The sequence below is a fragment of the Bolinopsis microptera genome, chromosome 7, assembly GCF_026151205.1.
Source record: "Bolinopsis microptera isolate Bmic1 chromosome 7, MBARI_Bmic_1.0, whole genome shotgun sequence".
In the NCBI taxonomy this organism is placed as follows: Eukaryota; Metazoa; Ctenophora; class Tentaculata; order Lobata; family Bolinopsidae; genus Bolinopsis; species Bolinopsis microptera.
In genome coordinates, this window is record NC_087078.1 from 6,072,475 (window position 1) to 6,097,248 (window position 24,774).

At 37.8% G+C, this 24,774-nt stretch overlaps 3 protein-coding genes across 3 annotated transcripts in view; 2 read left to right on the forward strand and 1 right to left on the reverse strand.

The window, feature by feature from the left end:
- Window positions 1-24,774, reverse strand: part of LOC134818955 (uncharacterized) — a 63,841-nt gene that overhangs the window by 31,854 nt on the left and 7,213 nt on the right. The gene's annotated exons all lie outside the window — the stretch shown is intronic.
- Window positions 10,726-12,064, forward strand: LOC134818563 (soluble scavenger receptor cysteine-rich domain-containing protein SSC5D-like). Its single transcript, XM_063828179.1, has 2 exons — window positions 10,726-11,016; window positions 11,270-12,064. Exons 1-2 carry the CDS (start codon window positions 10,809-10,811, stop codon window positions 12,010-12,012), a joined length of 951 nt encoding a protein of 316 aa, XP_063684249.1. The 5' UTR covers window positions 10,726-10,808; the 3' UTR covers window positions 12,013-12,064.
- On the forward strand, window positions 12,882-18,468 carry LOC134818562 (uncharacterized). The gene is made up of 7 exons (XM_063828178.1): window positions 12,882-13,069; window positions 13,412-13,483; window positions 13,885-13,986; window positions 16,406-16,601; window positions 16,808-16,935; window positions 17,093-17,295; window positions 17,713-18,468. The coding sequence occupies exons 1-7, from the start codon at window positions 12,929-12,931 to the stop codon at window positions 17,933-17,935; spliced, it is 1,065 nt and encodes a 354-aa protein (XP_063684248.1). The 5' UTR covers window positions 12,882-12,928; the 3' UTR covers window positions 17,936-18,468.

The following is a 24,774-nucleotide window of genomic DNA, read 5'->3' on the forward strand; positions in this document are numbered from 1 at the left end:
TACACCATAACGCACCAGGGCGGCACCACAACAAATTTACGTGGAGTCGAGGAGCCGTTAAACCAAAAGCATTGCTATGAAACGTAACTTGACCTTTCACCAAATTATTTATTGCTACTTGCACAATTAGCGAATAGCTACAGTATAGCCTATACTGTCGGAGTAACATAACGAAGAAATGAAGCAAAATTAGTAGCGGCGCTGTTAAATAAATTAAATTGAGCGTCATGACCGGAATGAGATGCTTCAAGGATTAGCAGTTTGTGAGGCTACTATTCCTCGTTGTGAGGATTCCTCTGCTTCTATAAAAACGAGCTCTATTATAAAGACTTAAAACTCTTTTTATAGTATACTTTATATTAGTTCTATTAGTGTGACCTTATGTACTGCTTCAAAGCCACTCCGCGTAGACCGTTACAGTTTTATAGCTAGGTATAAGGATTGAAGGGTGGCAGATTGACACGATCCACACCCCGAATATTAGCTGAACTGCTGGAAAAGTGCTCCACGGAACGTTAACTATTTGGTTAACTTTTACGATTGTAATTATTGGATTTTTAACCCGAGAATTATGGAGAGGGATGTTGGGAAAGCAGTATCAGGGTCTCAGGTGAATACAGGCAGGGGTTGTGGACCTAATCGTTTTCTTGACAGCAATAACATTAAATTGATCAGCTTCCAATACTGACCGATGAAGCCCCAGAGTCACTGTCAAGTGTCAAAACATGTATCGTCATTATTCGGCTGTGTGGAGCCCGAGTTCTCGTTTCAGGGCTCTACAGAGAGTGTAGAGGAATTGGAGTACTACGGGAACTGAAAGGGAGCTGATTACATTCGGATACTATTTATTTACTACTATTTACCGCTATTTATTTACTGCTTAAAAATAAAGTAGACATTTTTTGTTGACATTATTTGTTTTGTGGATGATGGAAGTACGCTGAAGAATGATTATCCATTAAAAGCTTGTCAGTCGCACTAATTATTTGATTTAATGTTAATCATAGTGCGTTTCGAGCCAATTATCTGACAATCATTCAGCATCTGTCTTTCGTAAAGTTTATTAGAAGCGCAGTTATACGATTTCTTAAGATAAAACGTTTCATGAACCAATTACCAGCTCCTAGATTTGACTTCGAAGCCAACTTTTGGGATTTCGAAACTACTTGGTCGTTACTCGTTATAGAATATATATAAAGTTCTGAAGTGCTAACTTTCCCTTTATTTTCACATTCCTTCATCTAAACTAATAGTACATGGTCCGAGATCAGATAACTCATAGCTTCGTTAGAATTGAACAACAAATTATACTAATCCAGTTGTCGTCGGTTACAACCTCGGGCAGGACGGTAGTAGCAAGGAATCCTTTAAGTTTATAAATTTGTGACAACAACTGATTACAATAATATATCTCAACTCTTGTAGGTGGAGATAAACTCAACAATTAGCTTACATAACTCAACGTAAGGGATCATGGTTATAGGTCTGATAATTCAAGGTTTGATCCACGTGTTACCGATATAAGCAAGGTTTATTAACCCCTCCTTAAGTCAAATATTCATCATATATTAATATAGTAACGCAGTAATTTTTACAGAATTTATACTTTTGTTCAAGTGCCAGGCGTTCAACTTCAAGTCCGTATTTTTCTGGCAATCTGGCCGATCAAAAAGAAAGAATTTTTGAAGGATTTTCCTGGAAGAATGTTCAGGACCTTTTACAATTTATATCAATTATTTTTTATTCGACTTCGAGTACAACCCAGACCCTGGTAGAAAATGATTAAACGACAACTAATTCGTAAATAGTTTCTCAGACCCCTCTTAACGGCTGATACTTATATCCTCCTTTATAGTCCTTTAAAGTTAAAGCAATCATGGTTAAAATGCTGCAAACAAATGGCCATTTCGCAAAGAATAAAACAACAGAAAGTTAACACTGCAATGGATATCAAGGTCGGTTGAATACCCGGTCAGATTAGTTGCTGGACGAGACAAATTATTTACAATTTACCTCCATGCAAGTAGCTAATATAACTTACCTAATACCTTGCCAAAAAGGATAATACGGCTTACTCCTAGGCTTTTTACCATTTACCATTGCGGTTGTAAATCAGCCATTCATTTTTAGCAAGTTGGCATTATGTTAAAACAAAAGTCCATTTTGCAACGCCACCATCAGGCTTAAGAAGGCAGTTAACACAAGTTGCTGCATTTATATATTATATCAAAAGAGCTTTGTTTAATCGATAATACTAACTCGAGAATGTTATAACGTTATAATTAACCCCAGGGAACACATAAAAGTATGAAACTTATGACATGATGAATCGATGAAAGAGATGTGAGTTAAGTGATTTAAAACTGCTCGAATATTCTGTGCCAAAATGTTAAGAGTTTAACTTTTGCACTGAAGCAAGTTAGTGAGAGCCTTCCAGGTCAGGTCAGCGTTGATAACCGTGCTGTGCGGGCAGAAAAATAAGAAATTGAAGTTTAGGAGGTTTCGTATGTACCCTCCTACACTTAGCTGAATTCTAAACTCAAAATCGCTTTTATTACAAGCGATGAAACATTTTTTTCAAAATTCAAAATTTATTACTGTGACATCCAGTTTATCATCTAACGGTGAATTAAAACTATAGTTAATTGGATGGGGAGATCTATGAGGTAAAATCCAATTGATAAATAAATCATATAAAGCTAGCTGTTGAAATCATGAGGGGCATTGCTGTAGCTTGCATGGGAGTTTAACTTGAAAAATATCAATTTTACTAATTTTAAGCAATTGATTGAAAGCCCATCGTGAGGGGATTGTCTCTAATGGACTAATTTATTATCTACATCATAATCAGTTAAAAATAAAAACCCCAATGGGAACTCCTGAAAACATAACTACTAGAAAATATATCAAAACTAAATAGAAAAGTGAGGTCAAATGAAATAAATCGTAACAAACTGCAAATAATGGAATATGATATATAATTGGAATGGATTAATCAAGATGCACAGTTCCCAATTATCTGTCGCCATATTATTATAACGGTTCGTCGTTACAACTAAGCTTAACACAAAACAAAACAAGCACGTTTGGTTTTGAGACACCCTGCAATTCGGCAGAGCAGAAAGTCAGAACAATGGCGAATTAAACATTTATGAAAAGTAGACAAGCAATTTAGACTCGCATAACCTGCTATAACTGAGAAGTCGTACTCTGTCACTTTCTTTCTCAGTAAGGAAGTGCTGGTCATGCTCATGATATAAGTACTGTAAATTGCAATAATAAAGAAATCAATTTTCTACTTAAACTTTATTTGGGCAAAGCCAAATAAAAGAGGCTCCATCGAGGGGTTTCCTGTTTTTATTGATTAGACCGCAAACAACAGTTACGAAATGAAAAGACGCCGACATGTATTACTATTAGGTGTGCACAAAGGTTTTTCGAGGTGTAGTTGCAGATATTGAAAAGGACTCTTTACCACAAAAGTTGCTAAAAAATGTTTCGATTCGTAGTTTGTACTGCTTCATCACTTGATTTTATAATATTAAACTAATATGCTAATAATATGTAATGTTAAAATTTAATTTAGATTCTAAGGTTGCTCCATCAAGTAACGAGGAAAGGCTAACGATAATAGTGACTACAATACCATGCCGTTTTTACGTTCATAACAAATGAGTAATGACAAAGTGATAAGGTTTGGCCGACAAAATTATTGATAAAAATTACTTGAAGTGTTAATATAAATAATAGTAGTTGTATTATTCAGCAAATATGGCTAACGATCATAATACCAAGCCGTTTTTACGTTCATTATAAATGGCATAGTGATAAGGTTTGGACAAAATTATTGATAAAAATTACTTGAAGTGTTTAATATAAATAATAGTTGTTGTCTTGTTCTATTCGGCCGATATGTCAACAAAAAATAAATATTTTTAGTCAGATAATGATCAGATTTATGACAAGGAATTGAACATGGCATATATCATTGACCAACTATCGGAACCCTAATAAATCCTCATCGAAACTTAACCAAAACCTAACCAAAACTTAATCAACATACCCGAGTAGGTCAAAGAAATATTAATTGAATGTAAAGCTCCGAATAATTAAGGATTAAATTTAACAAAACGTTAATTATTAAATGTTAAAAAAGTTTATAAAAAACGTCAAAGCAAGCTTTGTGGCCGATACCGCGAGAGCGCCGTTTCCTTAAACCTTGTACCAGCCAAAACCGTGCTCGGGAACACTGATACGAAATGACGGTTTCAGGATGTTGCCTTACATTTACAAATGATGTCAGCTCCTCCATAAACATAGTTAGTGCGTGTCGACAGAGCAAAGGTTTAATATAATGTCGCACCGAAATGTAGAACGGATGTTTTGATGATCCAACTTTGACCTATCAGTAAGTAACAACATTACATAAGGTGAAGGGTCCGCTTGCCATGTTGTTCTGGCTTACTACATGATACAAAGGGAAGTCCTACAAGGAGCTCTGCTTCCTGTCAGAGCTGTTAAACACAAAGTTACATCAGGTCTGCTAGACAAAATGACCCTTCCCCAAATAGTTCTCTAACGAGTCGGCATACATCAGACTCGGCATATATCAGACCCGGGATGAAATCTGCTGATGATTGGGCGACGGAGCAGGTGTCATACCGCGGGAACTCCTGAACAACCGATGAAGCTTAGCCCACTTCACGGGACACAGTTTCCTGGCTTCTCAGAAACCGTACATCTCAGAGGACAGAAGTACGGGGAAGAAAGAATCTGGTGGGTTCTGACAGGGTTTCCTGCCACGGTACCCGGTGCGACCCTCTTTTTAAAGAGTTAGTGTAAAGGGTAGCTTGTTTGAAACCGCGTGGATTTTGTGTGGAATTGTCCTGGCTGAAATCTAATAATGTTTGTTCGATTCTTAGTGAGTAAACAAGAAAATTTTAAGTCAAAATAGCCATTATTTGCGAGCCGGATGCGATTCCACTCTCTTAAGTTTAAAGAACAAGTGGACTAATGTTGTCATCTATGGCATGAGGGAAAAGCCTGAAGAAGTATTGGAGCAACTTGACGAAGACATATTAGCAGCTGAAATTGAGGAGAAGCCACTCATTCAAAATTGTAGCAGGGTTGGTCTTGTGAAATCAGAGAAGTGTAGACCAATAAAGTTCACCTTCAAAGGCTTGAGCCATTGTTAATAAAGTTCTAATTCTGAAGAAATGCCAACTTCTGGGCAAGAATCAAGGATTTAAGCCTGTTAATGTGAGTCCTCATCGAAGTTCTTAGATTAACTTTGTTCATTAATTCTATTGGTGCCATTTAGTGGTTTCAATATGAATAATGATACTCAAAATAGAGGCTTTTCATTCGCGTGTCACTGGACCCATCGACTTTTTGTATATTAGTCACCACTGCAGCGAAATAATTATACTGAAGTCGTTTCAATATGAATAATGATTCAATAGTAACTTTTGTACACCGATTTTTATGTTTGTGTATGGAAGGCGAATCATTTCTGAATTGTAATAGCAAGTTTTTTTATAAAGCAATTCACATAAATACATTAAAATAGTTATTTTGCATTTTGAAAATATTTTGAATTTTAAAAATATTTTAAATTTTGGTACGTAATGATTAAAATTAAAAATATTTTCAAAATTCAAAATATTTTCAAAATTCAAAATAACTATTTTAATGTATTTATACTAAAAAAATTTTATATAATACAAAAAAAAATGTTATGTTATACGTAATATCAAATTTTGATGATACTTATTTTGACTTTTAAAATTTGAAATTTTTTGCAAAACCTGATCATTATCAAACGAATATAAAATAAAAAGAACCTATTCTCAAATGGTGCAGTTTATATCTCCGCCAAAAGCATCACATTTTAGCATTAATGCGCGTAGTTATCTCAACTATTTCTCAATTCTATTTTCACAGTCACGCCTTCCTGAAGTTACATTAAACAGCCTTTTTTGCTTCCTAACATACCAGTTAGGAAGCAAAATATTATATAAGTGCAAGAAACCGAATTCAGCAATAAGCTGATTTAAGAGAAGTATTATAATAAAGTAATAAGCAACAACTCACAACTGACCGTACAGTTTAAAATGGAACAAAATAAGACAGAATAATTGATCGAATGTTAAACAATAATTGCTGATTCTTACCTGGGGACCTCAGGCTATCATGTTCATAAATTTATAGAGATTAGGCGGAATGACAGGCTGAGCGCGGCCCAGTAAGCTGATTCAAGAGAAGTGTAATGAGCAACAAATTTGCTTGGCCTGAAAGGTAACAGACGAGTAGCTTAAATGCGCGGGGCGAAGGTCTCAATTGAAGGAATAAATTGTAATGCTGCAGGGCATAGCAACCATCCAATGCGCAACGATCCAATGCGAAAATGTAAAATCACATTTGGATATAATGCGCGTGAGTGCTTACAAATTTGACTTTGGTGGGGATAGAAACTGCACTTTCTCAAATTTCTTAGAATTATAGAATCAATATACAATACTAGACTTATCGTTTTTTATAAAAGGATTATGAAACCTCGATATTTCATAAACAGCATTTTTTGAAAGGTTTGACGAAAAATATGAATTTCAGGTTTTAAAAACACTTTTTTTTTTTAAATTTCTGGTTGAGTACCCGGCCACATTTTTGGAAACCGGACCGGACCCGGATATTAAAGCTGCAGATATGAAACGTACTGGAGCAGGTGGATCTATTATTTGAAAATAACAACTCTACGAAACATCTATCATCTTGAAACTGAAAATCTTTTATTCTTTCGAAAGGTACCAGGTATGACAAAAATGGTTTCTACAGTACGTGAAAAAAGAACTCTAAAATGCAAGGCTGAGATTTATAAAAAGATCTATATGGTTCATGATCGCACTTATTGCATAAAACTCCAGCTATGGGCTACAGACACAATCGAATACTTGCTATTTCTTACATGGTACTCCCATCGCACCAGATTCTATAAAACCGGTGCAGTGGTGGGCAATTCAGATCAGAATCTAGTTCTCCATTGAATTGTCTCACATATTTCACAAGATGAAACTGTTTTGTTTTGTTCTGCTGTCCTGTCTAGCCCTGCTTTGCCAAGGATTTAGTGTTCTACCACAGACGGAGTATGAGGTGCTGGTGGAAGAATTATCAGGGCAAGAGTTTGGAGAGGGCTGTGACCTTGAAGATACTGACAAACTGCAGTTTTTGGATATATTCGGCATCTTAAAAGCCCTCCGTCGTCTGAGTAAGTGAGGTTACTTTTTAGAGATCTAATCTTAGATAAAATGCTTGGATTTTATTTAAAAGTAAGTTTGTAGTTCAAGGATCAGCTGGCCTTCTAGGCAGGGTTCCAGCTAAACTATAAAGTTACTTCTAGGCAGGGTGGTTGTAGCTAGAATCTAGATTACATCCCACCACAGAGAGGATTAAGTCAGGTAACACAACACAAGATTATAAAGTTATAACTACGGAGTGTGAACATGTAGGTTTGAACTGAAATATAGGAGATTTATCCAGACTGTCCGGTCACGAGTGGCTTCTTTGTCTAGAAGTAGCCAGACTATAGAAGTCGGCTCCGAGAATTGTTAAGCCTGATCATCTGTTGGGAAGAGTTGCGCTAACAGGGTCAGACAACTACTTGGTTGGAGTGAGATGAGTAAAAGATGAGTTATGGCTTAATGGAGGTGAGACATGGCCTATAAGAGACATTTATAAGAGACATATAGACCAGATAACAATTGGAGCTGATCCAGGATGCTTATATTTTAAAAACATCAAACATCGTGCTAAAAGTCATGACGAAACGAGGGCACTACCACGGTGAGATTAACTCAACAGTTTTTAACTTTATTGTTGATCTGTCTACTCATAAAAAGTGATATAAGAGCTTTGGAAGGTACCAAATAATAGGTCACCCGTGTTACGTAAAGGTGGCAAAATTACAGAAACTTTGAAGGAGAGCTCTTGGAAAGTGTTGATGGAATATGGAATTAATATCCTGTTAAGACAAATTACTTTTAAATACCTAACAAAATACTGAAATTACTTAAGCGGTATGTAACTGTAAGGTGATTTGACGCTGAACACCAGTTGACTGAGGCAACATAGTTGGCAATATTTTAATACTTATATTGAATGGATAGACAGTTACTACCGATTCGAATAGCACCGTCATAGCTATATTGACGCCACAAGGTGTCTATAGCTATTACTATGGTAAGTCAACTACGCCCTAAGAAGTGTTAGATTTAGAACCAATGCAGAGGTTCATCAAACTTTTACCAAATTTAAAGGTTTCTTTGAACAATCTATTTCTGCAGAAAAATAAGCTTATTTGACATTAAGCACGTAAATTTTGCCGATAAACTTTGTCTATTTTATCGCAAATTTTTCATATTTATATTTAAGTATTATGTAATGGACCGAAAGCGTTTTCGTCAGGTGTGGCTAGTCCACACCTTAACTGCTAAATAATATGAAGCATTTATTTCACTTCAAGATGAAAAGTTCAACTATACTAGAAAATGCAAGTGAATTTTTAGAAAATTCGTTAACTAATATTATTTCAGAACTGGAATTAATATGTAGCGCAACAACAACCGAGCTGTTGGATCTTCTGCTTCTTCCGAGATGCCTGAGGAACATTGTCCATGTTGCTCGCAACATCATCTGCCAGGACTACATCCCACCTACTTACACCCCACCACCCACCACTGCCCCACGTCCTGAGCCCACTACCACTCCACCACCAACGACAAATCCGACAACCCCTCCTAGACCAACTACCACTCCACCTCAAACCACCACTCCCCCACCTCTACCAACCTCCTCTGCACCAGCTAGCCTGTAACCTCTCAGGAACCTACTGACTCTCAATGAATATTACATTGATAAAATATGTTGGTTATATCTTTATTTTCCATTTTAGCTTGGGTTTTCATTCGACGTAAAATCTTATCGTTAAATTTATTAAAATTTGTGGATCTTAATAATCAACTTAAAGCTTTAAAGCTAAATTCGATACGTAATCATGGACCAAAACTCTTGACGACATGCCAACTGGCACAGGTGAAATACCTTGTCGCAATTCTCCTCTTCGCCGGATCTTAGCAGGCTGTTAAATACAAGTGATGTATAAGATGAATAAAAGATATTCTCAATTTATCTAGTTCAAGGGGGCTATATTTATGAGTCGCATTTGAACTTGATTTCTCTTGGAGAATTTCTCTTTAGACTCTTAACTTGCGAACAAATTGAAGCAGCAAACTTTAGGCTAGAAACTTTATTGAATTGAAATAATCATTCCACGTAACAACGTCTTCTTCAGTTCTGTAATAAAATTGTTAAACATATGTAAAAATTAACGACGGAAAGAAATTTAAAATAACATTAAAACAAAAACAGAGAAATAAAATTTACGAAATATGACCCAAAAATGTAATTGCAAAAAATGTCAAAACAACAAAAAATACGACAAGAAGAATTAAGAAATGTAAGCTAATACAACTAAATACTGTACTACTCATGATACTAAACTAATTAATAAACGTAAAACTGGTTGTTCAGAATTCACAGTTCATGTAATCAATAATGTATTGATAGGACTATCTTGGATGGTAACCATGACAACCGAGTTATCGTTGCTTAAGTGCTGATTTTATCATTAGTTTTTACACATGAACTGTGAATTCTGAACAACCAGTTTTACGTTTACTAATTAGTTTAGTATCATGAGTAGTACAGTATTTAGTTGTATTAGCTTACATTTCTTAATTCTTCTTGTCGTATTTTTTGTTGTTTTGACATTTTTTGCAATTACATTTTTGGGTCATATTTCGTAAATTTTATTTCTCTGTTTTTGTTTTAATGTTATTTTAAATTTCTTTCTGTCGTTAATTTTTACATATGTTTAACAATTTTATTACAGAACTGAAGAAGACGTTGTTACGTGGAATGATTATTTCAATTCAATAAAGTTTCTAGCCTAAAGTTTGCTGACTCAATTTATCTGTTCCAATGATTATTGTTCAAGTACCTTAATTGTTAATATGACAGGTCTAATTCATGGGTGTTGAAAGAATAACAGGTCGAAAATTGCTTTCCTAGGAAAGTAGGTGAAATAATAATTACCGGAAAAGATATCTTAATACTTCATGGCTTCAAGTTTTAACTGTTAACTTATCTTTAATTACACTGTCCTTTTTATTGACGTGACGAACAATGTGGTCAAAAATCGCTTTTCTATAAAGATTGGGAGATGGGACAACAATAAGCTCTGGAGCTGAAATTTTGATATTTATAACGGCTTTAAGTTGTAACTTAGCTTTATTCAGACGGCTCTCTTAAATTCCCTAATCAGGTTTACTAGAATAATGGTTGATTAGACTACAAAATCACATCACCAATCAATGTCTTACTAATCGATTTTAATTTCCTGTCATCCAAGCCTTTGGTCAGCTTTCACACTACTCTATAAAACTATAAAAGAGCATACTTCAATTCTTTCCTTTGAAAAGGGACACTTGTCACCATCCATCGAATTATTTTCTTTGTAAAGAATCCAGCGAGTTGTGATCACTGACCGTGTTAATTTGATTAAGCATTAAATTAGAAGAATCAGAATAAAAACTGTTTAGTCTTTTGAGACAATTGAAGTTTAACAGTTGGTTTACATCAACCTGTGAAATGAAGTTCACAACTCTGGTCTAGTAGAGCAGTAGACGTGGCAGCACGTGAGGAATATATTTTATAAATGACTTCTTCGGCACCGGCTGGCTCATTCTAACAAGATGAAACTGGTTTGTGTCGTACTGTTGGCCTGTCTTGGCCTGTCTTACGCTTTCAGCGTTTTGCCGGAGGTAGACTATGAAGAAGTTATGGTGGAGTTATCAGTAGATGTGGACTATGATCAACTGTTGGAGGGTTGTCCATTGGAAGCTGCTGATAAAGTGCAGTTTTGGGATATCTGGAAGATTATCAGAAAACTTCATCAGCTCAGTAAGTGCCAAACTTCGTTTGGTAGAATTTATAGTCAATCTAAATTTCCCTTTAATATTTTTATGACCACTATGGTCGTTGGGAGAGAGTACTTACATGAATTGTAAAACCTTATCTATCTTTTTACCAAGTTACATGTACATTGCTTTCTGTCCAAACAATTAGATTGTGGATCTGTGATGTAACGCAAACCGTCTTATAAATTGCTTCCATTACTTATTTCCCTAGGTTTGATTCTTGCTTTTCTTTTCAGAGTTGGAGATTGTTTGTGGACAAACAGCGAAAGAACTTGTGGCTCTTCTCAATCTTCCAAGGTGTCTGAAAAGACTTGTTAGAATTGCTCGAAACATTGTGTGCAGAGATTGGACACCTCCAACTAAACCACCTACCACACCTTCACCAACTACTCCTCAACCCACAACTACTCCTCAACCAACAACCACTCCTCAACCAACAACCACTCCTCAACCCACAACCACTCCTCAACCCACAACCACTCCTCAACCCACAACCACTCCTCAACCCACAACCACTCCTCAACCCACAACCACTCCTCAACCCACAACCACTCCTCAACCCACAACCACTCCTCAACCTACAACCACTCCTCAACCCACAACCACTCCTCAACCCACAACCACTCCTCAGCCTACAACTCCTGAACCAACCACCCCGGAACCAACCACCCCGGAGCCAACCACTCCAGAACCAACCACTCCTGAACCAACCACTCCTGAACCAACCACTCCAGAACCAACCACTCCAGAACCAACCACTCCAGAACCATCCACTCCTGAACCAACCACCCCGCAGCCAACCACCCAAGTGGTAACCCCTGAGGTAGACACTCCGGAGCCAACAACCCCTGAACCAACCACTCCGGTACCCTCAACTCCGCAGCCCTCCACTCCGGAACCCTCAAGTCCTGAACCATCATCCGCCGAACCAACAACAGCTGAGTCTACAACAGTAGGACCATCATCAAAGGTTCTCTAAATTCGCAGTTATGATTAAGTTTTAGTTATCTTATGTTGAAAAAGGATACAAATATGTTTTATTTCTTACTGAGTAAATATTGCGGATTTTTACAGTACTGAGGAACAGAGGTAAAAGCATAATTCAAGCCTTAAAACTTAAGATTAGTGACGAAGGAATGCGTTTTCTGCCCCTTTTTAAGTTCAATCTAATTATGAAGTGTGAGAGAGAACCCAGACCCTCGTCTGTGAACATCTCTGACCAAGGTTAACACCTGGGTCAGACATCGTGGAGCCGAATTATCAGAGACTGAGATAAGAACAGTTCTAGAATTAGCATCTCGCTCTACTGCGGTGCCGTGATCTACTGATTTAAGATTTGTGACAAGACCCGCCGCGGGGGAAATTAACTTGTGAGCTAGACACCCTGGCTCCAGAGTCACGTGACTAGGTCAGCAGAACAATTCCCAGGATTCAGGTGAGGTGATCCGATGATCCCGGTCCTTGCCCTTCATTTGCATGAGCTCCTCCAGGTCAGATTACGTATTTCTCAGGGGCTCAAAATCAGTAACACGTCTAAACAATTGCTACATCAATTAATTAGCTTGAACCAATTCATATTCACCAATTAACGGCCCCCCAATTAACGTTTTTACACTTAGCATTACAAGAGTTTTCCTAGAGAGTACAGGAAATAACAGGCCCTAACAGAGAGTTCGGGCGTCAGAACGTCGCACGCTCAATCATATCAGCCGGGTCACGTGACCGCGATCACGTGGTCTAAACATGGTTTAGTGCTAATGTGTTTCCCTGCGTGATGTAATAAGGGACAGCGCCGTCACGCGTTATAAGCGCAGAGAAGCCTGAACCCAGACCAATCTTTTTATTTATCATCTATTGTTACTTTGTTGCGGTTATTGATTTTATCTGATAACAACATGTGTCGTTCATGCAAGTCTGATGCCCCTAAATGGGGTTGTGGTGTCAAGATCCCGGTGAAAGATTTACCAAGGTTCTTTGAGTCCCAGCAGAGCTGGAACTTTGAGCAGAAGATATACGGAAGAAACGTTGAAGTTTTGGTACGTTTTTGGTTTAACTTTATTTTTCTGGTGTTTGCAAATCAGCATTCAGCATGGTTCTACTGATATATTCGTTCTTTAACCTTTCCATTTTGAACATCCTGAACAAATCTTATCCAAGCCTTTGTTGCTAAAAGCGATATAAAATTCGCACTGCGATAAACACCCTTGACCATCTGGATCTTAATCAAGTACAATAACGATAATTTTCTAAAAGTCCAACGGCTTGTTTGATCTTCAAATAGTTCAAATAGTTACCGTTTATGAGCATATTTAACATATTATCTCGATCAAGTGATGAAGATAATTCTGTAAAAATCTAACACATAGTTTGATCTTCAGGAGAACGTTCGACCTACAATAACTGGACATCTTGGTTGCAGAGACACCAGCACATCAAGACGAGAAAACCAGGTGAGATTAAAGAGATTTCAACAAATCATAATTTTTCAACAGATCATTATTTATACTTATAGGGGGTTTCAAGCAGCTTTAGAATAAATTCTCGGACGAAGACTTTTTACAGGATTAATTCAGAGCTAAATTCCGTGTTGAGTATGTTTGTGATAGTGATAAGTAGAAAAAGGGGTAACTTGTAGGTCTGATATATAAGTTTGAATAAGTCACTGACTATGGAGTCGAATCAACTAAACAATTCCAGCAACATACTTCATAACTTAGCCTCTATAATCTATATTATGGATACCAATACAAGTTTTACCTGTTGGAAAACAACGTGAAATTCAAACTAGATTAACATACGTTTCCTCGACAAAACTTCGCGATTTTCCAAACTAACAAAGTATTTTCCTTAGTTTCTGGTTCGAGAGATATTCCATTGCCCCGGTTGGAGGTACGGTTGCACTCCTAGAATTGGATGTTCTGGAAAGAGGAAGAATTGCTACGCTCTCTGCAAGGTTAGTCTTGTTTTAGTTCCAAGCGGATTCTATCATCACACACAGCCTCTAATTCATTAATTTCTACTGTTCATAGCCTTCTGAAGCTCTAGCAGAATTTCTAGCAGATACGATCGTTCAAAACCTCAAAGACAGCCTCTTCTGATTAAGTAGTTCTGGGTCACTTAGTCACTGTTCCTTTTACGAACTATGTTTAAACCAGCTCACCTCATAATACCACGACAGCCTTATAAGGTATTTACAAGTAGAAGCAGTTCGCCAATCCTAATATCCAGTTCCACGCTTTCAAAACAAGATACTTGTATCAAGATTTTGATTGTATAACTGCGTGTGAAAACTTGTGAAGCACCTGATATCATTCAGACCTGGTACCCAATCAAGTACTTACCTATTTAGTATTTATTCATGATGAGGTACAATATGCAAATCATGTAACATGTGCCATATCGACAATTGATAGACTCTTCACAAAATGGTTTGATCAGAGGTTTTAAGTATCTCATTAGTACATGTTATATCACTGTCCCATCAAGACAATGTTTGTCAAATTTACCGGCCGTCTGATGGAAATTTGGGGGTCATTGGCTCAATCACAAATCCTTTCAGCCCTTGCCATTCGTATGCACGGATTAGCGCTAATTTTCTCCCAAAGTAAGCCGATAGGTCAAAAACCTCTATTAAGACCGTAAAGTATTCGATTAATTTGGTGGCTTTGGTATGAACAGTTTAGCCCAGATTTACGAAATTACCCACGAATCGGGCTGAGAACATTTAGTATAACCTCATTGATATCAAAATAGACGAAACTCTGAAAACATTAATACACAGCAGTGATATTAGTTGTGGACGCCTACACTGTAGAGTATACAGCAGGACCTTGCGGTCAAAATTAGCCCCGAACTTTATCCTGTTTTCTGAATACCAGTTGAGAAGTTTTCATAATCTACTGGACGCCTTTCAGACCCCTCTCTAAACATTCCCATCATAATATATTGTCCTATCTAACAATGTTAGGCGCAACTTATCAGGACATTATCACTTCTTATTTAAATCATATTGAGGCAAATTTACTTGTGAAATATTATCGTCCACAACCTTTCCCTGTATGTACTCTTTCAGACGGGACCTCCAAATTTTGAAACAATGGTGTCTAACGACCGTGATAATTTGAAAATGATTCGCTAATAAACACCCCATCTCCCAACCACTGCACCCTGTCGAAGCCCCAAAAATATCACCGAGACCTCCTTATCACGATGAAATTTTAATTCTGTGGCTGAAAATTTATGATTATTTTCTAAACACGCGAAGAAAATTTAGGGCATATACCTCCCAAGTCCCAATTTATATTGCATTATGCTAAATTGTCAGGAAATAATTCAATTTCTTATCGCTGTCCGCCGAACAAAACCTTTTCTTCAGTAGAAAAGATGTTTCAATCCAGACATAGGAACTTGTGTCGCTTCAGCTAGTCCCCCAATCAGGGGGAACACGTCTGGGGGCTATAACTGGATGTATCGCGAGGAGATCCGGCCTTGTTACCATTACAACCAATTAACACCATTTAGTTTCAATAGTTGCCGTGTTTGGACGGGTGGTTTTTGCGGCAAACTTCTGTAACTTTACAGTTCCTCGGGTTAGGTTTCACTCTGTTGACGGGGGAGCTGTTATTAGATTATCCCGAGACTAGGGAAGCGTGCGGAGGAGGGAGAAGCGTGTGTTTGCTGAAAAGCGTGCACTGTTGACATCCTGATGCAATGCTGGTGGTTTACTGGAACCTGGTGACAAGTGGTTTACCAATCATTTAACAGATACTGTGTTCTTATCACGTGATACAGTGCTCTTATCGGAAGTTGCTGGAACGTGCCGGGCTTGTCAGCCACTTATATCTGTGTGCTGCTCACTTATCAGTGTGTGGCTCGCGCTGCACCTGTCAGTTAGTTATCAGTTGTGTCATCACTGAATCAAAATGATATCAACTGTACCCAAAACTGTAATGTTTCGTTCAAATGTGTGCATGATAAGGGGGAGAGGTCTTCGTTCACCTTATCAAGTTGTCAACAACTGGGGGTCCGTAATTATCAACAATCTTGAAGTTTCCAGAAGCAAGCACGGTTCTTAATTCAATGTTCCCTGTAATAGAAATCTCTGGTATAACCAGGAGACAGCAGCTTTGCTGTGTTAGTATCAAACTTAAACATCTAGGTTCATCAGTTCCCACTAAATCTATCCCTGGAAAACGGCTCCATCACTGTCATATACAAACGCAATATCAATTATTCACAATGCTAGTTAGGCCTTCTTCATTTCAATAAATAATCACGTCGTTGATTTTAGTAATTATATAAATCGAACTTTAATATGAAGAATGATACATAATGGGCTATCATCTAAGTTTGCTAACTGTTCCCTATTACAGGTTGCAATATACAGTGACAACCCTGATGTGGGAGTAGTGCAATACGCGGGATCCCACGGAGCAGGGAACCCCACCAACCCTCTCCGACACCGCCCCACTAACAGAGTACGACAGTTCATCAGACAACAGCACCTCATATCTGGTGCTACCCCCGCTCAGCTGGAGTATGCTATCAGACGCTCTGCTATTCAAGAAGGTAGATTAATATTATATTAATCCTCGATTGATTTTAATATTAAAAGGATTGAAGAAGGCATGTCTGTCCAAATCGATTAATCCTAATCGCGGCGGTATCTACTCACATGTCTATTTGATCAATATAAGCATCACTGTGAGTGACGCACAAAAATATATAAACAGTTCACCTTGCGATATAGATATTAACAGTTCGCCTCTCTCCAGGTAAAGACATTAACGATCCTCGCCACGTTCCCACAAGTGCTATGATCCGTCACATTGTGAAACGAGCCAGAACGGGACCCAACGAACGGAAGACGGGCAAGTGCCACAACAGAAATAAACCACAAAACGTAAGCAAGCATCTCAAGTTATTTCTAGTTGAGTTAATTGTCTGTCCGTTTTGAATTAGTTATTTCTACTTCTTGATTACTTTATTCTTATTTTTCGGCCGTGTAAATTATCAAATATTTTTGTGTTGATTTTGTGCTTACCACTTTATGACTTCAGTCTGATGAGAGCATTCTAGAATCCCTAACAAAGGTTGCCGACATCGTCAGACCTATTGCGATAAAAGCTTCGCTGTCGCCTGAACAAAAGACTTTGCCATCTCCGGCTCTGTCACCTTCCTTTTCTTTACAATCCAGTGATGAGATCAAGAACATTTTGCCGCTCCAATTAGCAGGACTAGCTGATCTTATCATACGAAACCAGTAAGTTCATGTTTATAACCTTGGCACGCGACAAGTTGACACATTTTGTTATATATATATATATATATGTATTTAGTGCATGACATTTGACATATACTGCTAAAAATAGACTAGTCAGTGACTCTTTGATCTTAAAAAAGAACAACATTTATCACAGCAATTTTGCTCGAGCGTTAGTAAACATAATTTCACCACGTGTTTCGAGTCTAACGCCACTGCAGAAAATTGAAATAAAGACCTGCGACGGTAAAATAGAAGCTTTGGTCGAATCCAGAGGAACTGTAATTTTTATCTTATATGGTTCTTTCTGGACTAAGCTTGGCTGAAATTGAAAATTTCGTTCACGTATTCTGTCAATATTTTAAAAAAGACCACAGCACAACCTGTTTTATAATGATTAACACCGCCTATTTTCAGGCTAAGTTTAAGCAGTCTGTGTGGAGCAGGGAACTCTAAACTCCCCCTGCTGTGTTCCAGCCCTATAGACGAGATTGGAAGTGTTGGTTCCCTATCCCCCGGCAGTCCCCACCAGCTAATATCCTCAGCTATCAGATCAGCATCTTCACCTGCCTTCTGCAGCAGCGAGATGTCGGTACCTGAGAGGGTTAACACCATCTGGAGACCGTATCTAGCGTCTTGAGGACCTTCTGGAGTCTGCAATTGCTGTGGAAACTCTAACTGTTATCGCTGTGATAAATTAAAAGACTGATTTAAGAATTTGAAGATGGAAGATGATGGAAATAATGGGCAGATCAAATGTTATCTTGTAGGACTAGTTGAATGATAACACAGAAAACTAAGTTGAGATGACTTTAGAGTTTAGTAACTTATGATTACATTATTACTTATTTACTTTCTCCCGAAGTAATTCTATTTTTAAGCTCACCAACTAGTATTATATTTGGAATACATCGGACTTGTGCGATATACCCGCTGTAAATTCCCTTAATCAAATTGATGTTGTAAATGTTTTAAAGATGTTGTTGTAAAATGTATTTGTTTATATAATTTCTACCGATCCATATAATCTTTGTTTGATTTCTCTTACACGCGCTAGACACAAGTTTATATTCAAGTTTAGTTGCTTTACTGATGATAACAACTGTTAATCTTTTACCAGTAATCGCCTCTTCAACAAGCACGAAAATTAAGTTTCAATCACCTCTACGCAGTGAAGCTCTCATTATTGCCCTACCTTACAAAGTACCTTAGCGGGAGGTAAAGTGGGGATCAAGTAGGAGCTCATCAGCTCAACGAGCCTGGTGTGCACGTGACACGTGCACGTGCACGCGCTCAACGAGCCTGATTCACCAACTGCACGAGAAACCAGAGCTCTCGCCCACTCTACCATCACAGACCTCACTCGCGTCTTAATTGCTTCTCTGCTTGAAACCCGTGTTATGTACTGATATCATAGTGGTACAGTTCGGTGTTTTGACTAGTATTACAGGGCTATTTTCACAAGGTACTTAGAGATAGTCAGGGGAGGTATCATGGATTAGTACTTTAGTAGAGTCAAGAGTGTTGATGCTCTTTCATCTTTGTCACTTGAACTGATTAGGAGATTTCACCAGATATAAGATATCCGGTTACAGATATAAGTTATGGTTTGATAACTTAATAAGGCCTTGAGAGATGACTGAAGAGTGAAGAATGAAACGTATAGTAACTCCTTAACTCAAACTGCAGCTGTGAAAGTTTCTTATCGGACGTTATTTGTCCGGACATAGCGTGAACTTATACATTCAAATAAACGTTGCAAGGCATTCAAAAGACAAAACCACTCATAATCCGAAAGATTTTCATCTTTTTGGGAATTTTTCCCCGATTTTAGCAAATAATTTGTTGATCGATATTCAATATAGTTAGCAAAAAAGCAGTCGTTATAAGCAGTAAAAATGTTGACATAATTTAGTCCTATGATAAAATTGAAATTTGCCGAAATCAAAAAATTGTCATATCCTGGACAATATGAATAAGTTCGTAGTGGAATACTCGCGGGGAAAAAATTTCAACGAACTTTGACCGACTTAATTTGGACGGACATGAAAATGAACGCTAGGACTTCGAGCGTTCAATTAATTTCCATTTAAAAGTTTAAACAAAGTCCGGTAAAGTATGTAGTTAGGTTTAACTGCGATACAATTTCAATTTGCCAATATTCTGTTCTTCTCTTTTCAGTATCCAACTTCAAAACCTCTCTTTTTTAAGGTTTATGAAAGTTCTTACACGAAGATATAATAGGTTGCCGGTTAATTAATGAAACCTGATTTAGCCAAACTATGAATTAGTTTAACGGATGCTCATTGTACCAATACAATACGTAACTACTCTATAAAGAACAATCCCACAGACTTGTGGCTCCAATAATTAGAATGATTATAATCAATTAAATTTTCCTAAATGAATTTATCTGCTGTTTGAAATTAATCATCATAAATTTAAATACAAAGAGATTTCCTTCGAGGCTATTTCGTCATAACACGTGCAACAAAATATTCCGTCAGCTAAATTCGATTTTCCTGATCGAATTGAGGAGGAGTAAACGAAATGATGACACTCATAATTTGAAAATGGTCCATTACATTAACTAACTGGTCACGTTTAGCCAATAACCCGACCAGGATGTTACTATAGATTATCACAAAACGTGGTAATTAAAACACGCATACGATTGATGAATTGGTCGACAAATTGGCTCGCGCCAAGTCCCATTGATTATGTACTTTTCCGGGCTGTTAACACTCTTTGGGGCTAAACTTCAGAGGTAGAGTTTGATCACTTGACCTGGTTCAGGACTCAAGGGTGGTTGTCTCTGGTCATGTGACCCCTCCTGACGGGGAACATCTTAATTGCTAAATCTATTGCCCGGCTAATCTTATTTGAAGCGTCTGTCAGCGAAAAATGTGTTAAGGTATGGTCCATTCACACTTTTTGAATGGAAGGTCGGGGAATGCACTCGTTAAACCGGGATTTAGACCAATTATTTAGGAGCAAATAGAAATAATTACTATTTAGCTGCGACGGCGGTTATAATACTATAATAGAACTAAGCCTCAATAGGGTTTAAACTTTAATTCAGGCTAAATTAAAATCATGAACGATTGTTTGTTATTATTTTACAGTAATTTGATTTTGAGCTTAATTCCAACTCAATTCATCATTGATAAGACTTCATGAGTTATTAAATCACGATCCAGGGCGTTGATATCTGCTGACCGTCTGTGTAAATACCGTTATTACAGCCTCGTAAAGAAAAACCATAGGTCTGTATGGGCTGAGGAATTTAGCCCTAATTCCCTAAAAACTGTCTCCGTGGTGGGTTTATCTCTTTTGACTTAACCCTAACTAAGGGAGACTACCAATTTGTGCAGTCCTATTTGCCTACTAAAATGAGACGTTTGCTAAACTACTTGACGCGTCGCTACACCAGGGTGTGGCCTGGCATTTAAACTTAAAACCCTGGTTAAAACCACAAGCAGGGCTGCAAACTGTTAAATCTACTTGCAATACCAGCAGTCTAGTCTCACTACAGCTCATTTAAAACTGATTGGATGATTGATTGACTGATTGGTTGTGTTGGGCGTGTGTGGTTTTTACCGTTTATGTTGGTGATTAGGAGGTGATTGACCTAAGTGACAGTCTAATCGGTAGCTGCTGATGTTTTGTAAATCATGCTTGTGCTCAATGTCATGGTCCCTTCAATTTTACAGGGTGTGCTATTCATGTGAACGTCAGCTGAAGTGAGATGGAGTACGTCCCTGAGGTTGAGGCGCTGTGCTTATCAAAACTAAATAAAGTGGGAGGTGAAGGGTTAGTGATAAAGGCAGCTAGACCACCTTCATTTCCTAATACCACATGTATTAATTAAGGATTCTAAATTATAACATCTTGTTTCCTCTGAAATTAGAATCTACTCGAAGAGTCCGTCAGAAGTTCAACATGCTAAAACAGTAAATGCAGCCATATCTACCACATTTTAAACACGGTAAAGCATGTTACAAAGAAATTGTTGACCTAAACTTAACTACTTATTATTTTACACATCTGTGATGTGTGAGAAAGAGAGACAATATAGCTAGACAGGGTACACAGTACAGTTCCTGCAGAGTTACCTAGTTCCTAGCCCCCCATACAGGCAAACAGCCTGTCAATTAGCACCCTGTTCCCTCAACTATAATACGGGTAAACTATTGTATGTAGTTCAGATACACACGTCTTGTAAAATAGCTGATTATTGCATGTCGCTTCCTTCACACTTTCACAGGTGCTATGTCGAGGAAGCTAAAAAGAGACAATAATAAGATGAACAGGAGGTTTACTCTACTAGAGGTTTACAGGAGGTTTACTCTACTAGAGGTTTACTCTAGCTTACAGTCTTACAGTAATGATACTCAGAGTGCCTCATTTTACCTGAATTAGACGGATCCTCGTTTAAAAAATAATCTTATGAACGTAGTTTATTGACGATCTGTAGTTTCAGTATAATATCGGGCACCACACAAATGTTCCATTTTTAATCTTCTCCCTGTGACCACGGGTTTTCTAGTCTTCTCTATTATAATTCGAAAGTTTCTGTTTGTATGTATGTATGTACGACCGCCCACGTGCAAATTATATGAAAAATAGAAAGTTGCATAGTAACTATGGTAACGGCGGTGACCATGGTAACTGCGGTGAGCGTGCACGTGCACGTGCAAAGATTTGCGAACGAAATTTTAATCGTTCGCGTTGGAGCTGGAGAACTTCGCCGCTTCGACGCGCCAGTGAAATAAGCCAGGGAAATTGTATTAAAGGGCGCTTTTACAAAATCATTGTGTATGAGAAGTTGAACATTCTACGAAGAACTAATTAGAGGTGAGACCACGGAGTACGGACGGTTATGAGGGGTGAATGAAGTATCACGTGATTTGTGATTATGATCTGTGATAGGTTGTTGTTAGGTTGTTGTTAGGATGGTGATAGGTGAAGGTTGCTACTTGCTACTTTGCAGGTTTAGGGGATCGGAAGGAATTTATGAGGAAGGTGCTATAAAACTGGTGTAAAGTTGAGGTGAGGAAAACTGTGAATGATGCTAGGTGAAAGTGTGAATTTCGCTGGAGCCGTCCGGGAATAAGAAATGAGATATTAATCAGAATACCGCCTATAGAATTATATTAAGATTAAACAAGTTGTAGTTATCATTTTATATACAGTTGGAACTTCTTTTTGAACTTTTGAATGTTTTCTGGTGTCGTGTTGAGTCTGTTTTACAGTATAATCGATTATATTTTCGGTTGAGATCAGAGATGGATGTTTTTTGATGCGATAAAATTTAAAAACTGATTACAAAAGAATACTGTTACCTTCCTCCCTGCGACCACGGTCTTTCTAGTATCTATATAAAACATGCTATGTATCATGGTGGTCATATAAATCGGTCAGTTCTGCTGATCGAACCAGCAAATTAAAAAGACACAGAGAACCATCACGTTTCGTGGCCACCGAATTTCTTACTTGACGTGCTATTTCAGTCACAAATGACTGCTTCGGAAGTTGTTCCACGATTTTATGGACCATTACTTCACTTTTAGGGCAAATTATTAAGCCACGAGTATATCGACAGACTAACGAATTTCAACAACTTCTGGAGAAGGCCTTTCAAATGAGAAACCTTACATGATTAATTATTATATTAAATAAAATTATATTGTTTATGTTATGTATCAACTATCATATGATTTTGTAAACATTGGCCGGGTACCAAAAACCGGTCCCCAAACAAACAAACACATATTTTCGTGGACCCATTACTGGATTTAGCCCTAATTGCTTGTTGCCCCCCCCCCCCCCCCCCCTCCCCCGGGAGCTTTTTGTCGAAATGGTAACTGTAACCTGGCCTATAATAAAGCTATAAAACTACCCACACCTGCTACAATGATGTTTGTTTGCAGGAATGTGATCTGTTAACATGGTTACATGATGAACAGAAGTACGTGTTTAAAGTTTTAAGATACACTTCTGCATACTTGCTTCTCATTTCGTCACAGTCTTCTGTGTGCTTCTTTTGTGTGTGTGTGTGTGCTTCTTTTGTGTGTGTGTGTGTGTGTGTGTGTGTGTGTGTGTGTGTGTGTGTGTGTGTGTGTGTGTGTGTGTGTGTGTGTGTGTGTGTGTGTGTGCGTGCGTGCGTGCGTGCGTGCGTGCGTGCGTGCGTGCGTGCGTGCGTGCGTGCGTGCGTGCGTGCGTGCGTGCGTGCGTGCGTGTGTGTGTGTGTGTGTGTGTGTGGTGTGTGTGTGTGTGTGTGACTGCGCTATCTTTGGGATGAAAAGTTGGCATTAAGAACCCTGAATGGTTTAATCTTTTATAGCGACCAATCATATGGTTACCAGGGTTACCAGTTTTGATTTCAATAACTCTTATAAATTTTTTTATTTTTTTATACTTTTCAGACTCACTGCTTCACTGAGTCAGACTGATCACAAGTTTAAGACTGCTGAGTGCTGATAAAGATTCCAAATTAAATTTCTCACACTAGATACTTAGATACAAGACAATCAAAATATGATTTACTCATGATTTGTGAGTATCATCCATGGTCAGCGAGTATTGATATCCACATCAGACGTTAGCTTCTTTCATCTCTTTGTTTGAGTTAGAGTAATTGAATTACGATTCCGACTATACTGATTACTGTTCACCGTACAAATAAAAATATCTCACGGTCTTCTCTGCAAGCATTCCACTCTCCTCCGCGGAACCCAGCAGGAATGTGCCTGTGTGATTAGTCCTTGAGTCGTGAGAGTGTGTGACTATTGTACCACGTACGCATTGTATAGTTTCCTTCAACACGGGAAATGAACTGCTAGTTTCTATTATAATTCTACAGTTTCAAATAACAGAGTAGTTCGCTGTTTAGTCTCATTTTTCAATTCTAGAGTTTCTTTTTGTCAGTTTGTTTGTCGCGTAGTAACGGTGTTCTTACGCGGTTGTGTTTTATCACACCCTCACGTCTGGTTATAGTAGAATAATGTTATCATTATTAAATTACCAATTATTAGGATTAGAAGCAACAAATCAGTCAAATTGGTGAGCTACAATTGTTATGAGATTTTATTGAATATATTTCTATTGTACCGCATTAATAGTGGCACCTTTTATTCCAGTTTATTGGATATTCGACTGGCTTTGAAAGATGGAAAATAATTGAGTGGAGGAAATTGGGATGAATTAAACTTATAAAGTGTGGTGTACGGCGATTAATTTTATTTCACATCATCAGCTCGCTGATCTTCGAATTTTATATTCAAGGATTGTTTTAGAAGGTGATAATAGTTATTGAATATTCGTCCCTTCCAGAAAATAAATTAAGTATACCCAATTCTCGCATGGACAAGTTTTGCATGGCTTAAATTCTCAGTTTCTCTCACCATCAGGTTATCGACTATTATCTTATTTTAACCCAAATTCGATCAATTCACGCCGTTCTAAAAAGTATAAAAA

Excerpts from the sequence above, each read along its gene's own strand:
- LOC134818562 (XM_063828178.1), top strand. The coding sequence starts at position 12,929 with ATGTGTCGTTCATGCAAGTCTGATGCCCCTAAATGGGGTTGTGGTGTC. Across the intron at positions 13,070-13,411 it reads GAAGAAACGTTGAAGTTTTG|GAGAACGTTCGACCTACAAT; the intron begins GTACGTTTTTGG and ends TTTGATCTTCAG. Across the intron at positions 13,987-16,405 it reads ATTGCTACGCTCTCTGCAAG|GTTGCAATATACAGTGACAA; the intron begins GTTAGTCTTGTT and ends TCCCTATTACAG.
- LOC134818563 (XM_063828179.1), top strand. The coding sequence starts at position 10,809 with ATGAAACTGGTTTGTGTCGTACTGTTGGCCTGTCTTGGCCTGTCTTAC. Across the intron at positions 11,017-11,269 it reads CAGAAAACTTCATCAGCTCA|AGTTGGAGATTGTTTGTGGA; the intron begins GTAAGTGCCAAA and ends TTTTCTTTTCAG.